At 42.1% G+C, this 2,881-nt stretch overlaps 1 protein-coding gene across 1 annotated transcript in view; it reads left to right on the top strand.

Moving 5' to 3' along the window:
- Window positions 1-2,881, top strand: part of LOC118404864 — a 36,562-nt gene that overhangs the window by 30,258 nt on the left and 3,423 nt on the right. The window contains exon 9 of the mRNA XM_035804244.1: window positions 2,787-2,867. Within this exon, the coding sequence (XP_035660137.1) occupies window positions 2,787-2,867 (81 nt within the window). The remainder of the gene's footprint in view (window positions 1-2,786; window positions 2,868-2,881) is intronic.

The following is a 2,881-nucleotide window of genomic DNA, read 5'->3' as shown; positions in this document are numbered from 1 at the left end:
TTGAAATTTCACAACCAGGCAAAATATAAGTTCGAGGCAGTAGTGACTCTGCTCCAAGTGTTTCTTGAAATCCCCAAACGTTTTGTTTTCCCAATACATAACTTCACAGAATGCCCCTGCCCCCATGGGACCTTAGCCCTGCCCACCATCTGGGCTGTGGAGACATACTAATGAGCTGGTTTCCACGGCAATAGGGGATCGACCAAAATCCTTGCCTAACCATTGGTGTTGCAACATTCCACAAAGGTTCCCTCGGGTTATGGGAAGAGAGCACAAACTCCGCGGGGAGGGGCCAGTCACAGCCCGGGACAGAAGAGTTTGTGTTTCACAGACTATTTATTCCTATGCCCTTGTATGAAATCTATGGCCTGCAATTTGGTATAGAGGTCTGCAGAGCATGTATCCACAGCACTATATTTTCTCTTTTGGCATACATGACATGAATTTGGGGATTTTTCTGCCATTATTAGACTAAAAATGCATGGTATTGGCTCCTGTGTCTTTGCATAAAAATCAAATCATCCGAATGGATCGTAAGGTATATGACCACAGGGCTCCATTCACACTTGTGAAAACATTACCTCGTTGCCAATTGATCGGGAATACGTATCACTGGCTTGAGCACTATAGCAATGGAAAATTGACTAAATAGACCAGTCCAATTTGAATAGATAGGGGTGAAAGCCAACAATTGATTGATCGGGGTGTTTTGGAAGAGCCCATTCTGGTATTACTGGGATTAAAAAAAACATTTAGGAGTGGAATGATGATTTGGGAAAGCCGATTTTTGCAAAAGGTTGATATGAAACAGCACATTTTTGCATTAGGATGGGGTTGGATTGAAATATGATGTATTTGCTCAAGAGCAGGCCTTTCAAGCTTTTGTCCTATCAATACAAAGACTCCTACTCTTAAAAATCGTTGAATTTAGCCATTTTTATTTTTGCGACATCCAGTAATTGTTCAGCCAGGAAAGCACGGCGAGAGGCCCGGTGATTTGGAATAAGTTACTATAAATAGGAAACACAAACGTGGGAGTAAGTCATTTTACTCGTTGGAGCATGTTTGGGGCATCTTCGGAACTAAAATATAGTCATGGCTTATACCTTGCCAGACAGCTACCAATTCAATTTCCTTAAGGTCAAATTTCCGAAAAGGGGCCTTACCAGAATGAAATAAACACAATTTTTGCTCCTGACCATTTTTCTTTTGTTCCGTGTGTTTAAATGCATTTCGTATCATTTTTGTCGTTTCCGTAAGCTATCCGGCCGGGCCTTAGTCGGCAGGTAGTTGGAAGCAGTATTCTGCTATGTGAAACCCGGGCTTCAGATGCTTGAGATAGCAGTCGTGTATTCACGACTTTTTATCACTGAACAATATCTGTTCATCAGCAGGTTTTAACCAACAGTTTCTGATCGTGTTGTAGGCCTGATACTCCTGTCTACCATTCTATGTATGTGTTGTTGTAGCTAAAATCAACACATCGAAATTATAGGAAAAATTTGTTCCCCCTTTTTTGTCTTAAATTTTAACATCTCAAGACGACAAAATATTACTTTTACAAATTTTTAGACTTATCAAAATAACATAGGAAATTTAATACAAAATGCAATTGTACAGGCTTGGCTCTTCGCGATCAACTATTGAGGTTCCCTCGTTTGACAAGGCACGCCAGTCATATAAAAGCGTAGATCTCATTGGGCAAGAATGCTTTAATTCCTTACCAGCCACGATTCGAGAGAAGTTCCCTGACTAAGTCCGCGACACAAGGGAAATTCTGTTTTCAAGTCTGCCATGAAGTAACTTTCCTGAACAAGTCTCCGGCACAATGGGAATTCTGTTTCAAAGTTTGCTATGAGAGAACTCCGCGGAATACTTGTTGAGGAATTCTCTATGGCCTTTGTGGTGATAATGCTGCCTGCCCATAGTAAAACAAGAAACAATACACACACAGTATAAACAAGCCAGCCACTGAAATAAATGTCATTCTCCATCATTGTGTGACAAAACCAGGGACATTCCAGACACCACAAGTTCGAACGGGGAGTTAAGGAGACAATATGAAATTATGTAAAATTACAACCTCGATACAAAATTACCCTCGCGTGAAGCATTTGCTTCTCTGGTCAAACCACAAGTACCGTATCAATAGAATAAAACCTCGTCTTACCTTAACTAATCTTTTATATACTAGCTGTAGAAGTAAAAACCTACTGTTCAACAATTCTTCTTCACTGACTAAATGTCGTAGACTGAATTGGTGATGTCATCCTCCTACGCACGGTCCCCAACGGCGCTAGCTAACAACGCCTGTGTGGGGACCCTGCTATCCGAAGGGTCACCTCCGGTTACTGTGAGCGTCGCCACAAACAAGCTGTCAGCCAATCAGAGAATAGGCCTTTCTTGGCCTTTCCGTTTTCAAAAGGGATCTCGCAAAGGGCTGATTGGGCGCTGATTGGCTGGTTTCCATATAAGGGTAAGCCCATTAATATGTATAAGCAGGACGGTCAGTAACCGGGTGTGGCCCTTCAGAAAGCAGGGTCCCACACAGTCGTAGTTAGCTAGCGCCGATGGGGACCGTGCGTAGGAGGAGGTGGTAATGTGTGACCGTTTCTAACACAATGTCAAGTTGTTAGAGTATTTGTTATTCGGCGCATTGCATCAATCATATTTGTAAATGGTACTTTATCTAAATTCAGGTTATATCAACTGTTTAAACGTGACAGATTGTATACTGGATTCGCATGTATGGTGGTATGACCTACATTTACCTTATTGTTTCGCAGAAATTGATGGAGGGGTGTAACTACATCGGGGTAGGCTTCGATGGTCGTGGAGAGTACAGCAGTGTATCCAGGAGGAAAACAGTTCTGCAACGGAA

Source organism: Branchiostoma floridae, chromosome 17 (genome assembly GCF_000003815.2).
Source record: "Branchiostoma floridae strain S238N-H82 chromosome 17, Bfl_VNyyK, whole genome shotgun sequence".
Taxonomy (NCBI): domain Eukaryota; kingdom Metazoa; phylum Chordata; class Leptocardii; order Amphioxiformes; family Branchiostomatidae; genus Branchiostoma; species Branchiostoma floridae.
This window is presented reverse-complemented; position numbering and strand designations above follow the sequence as displayed.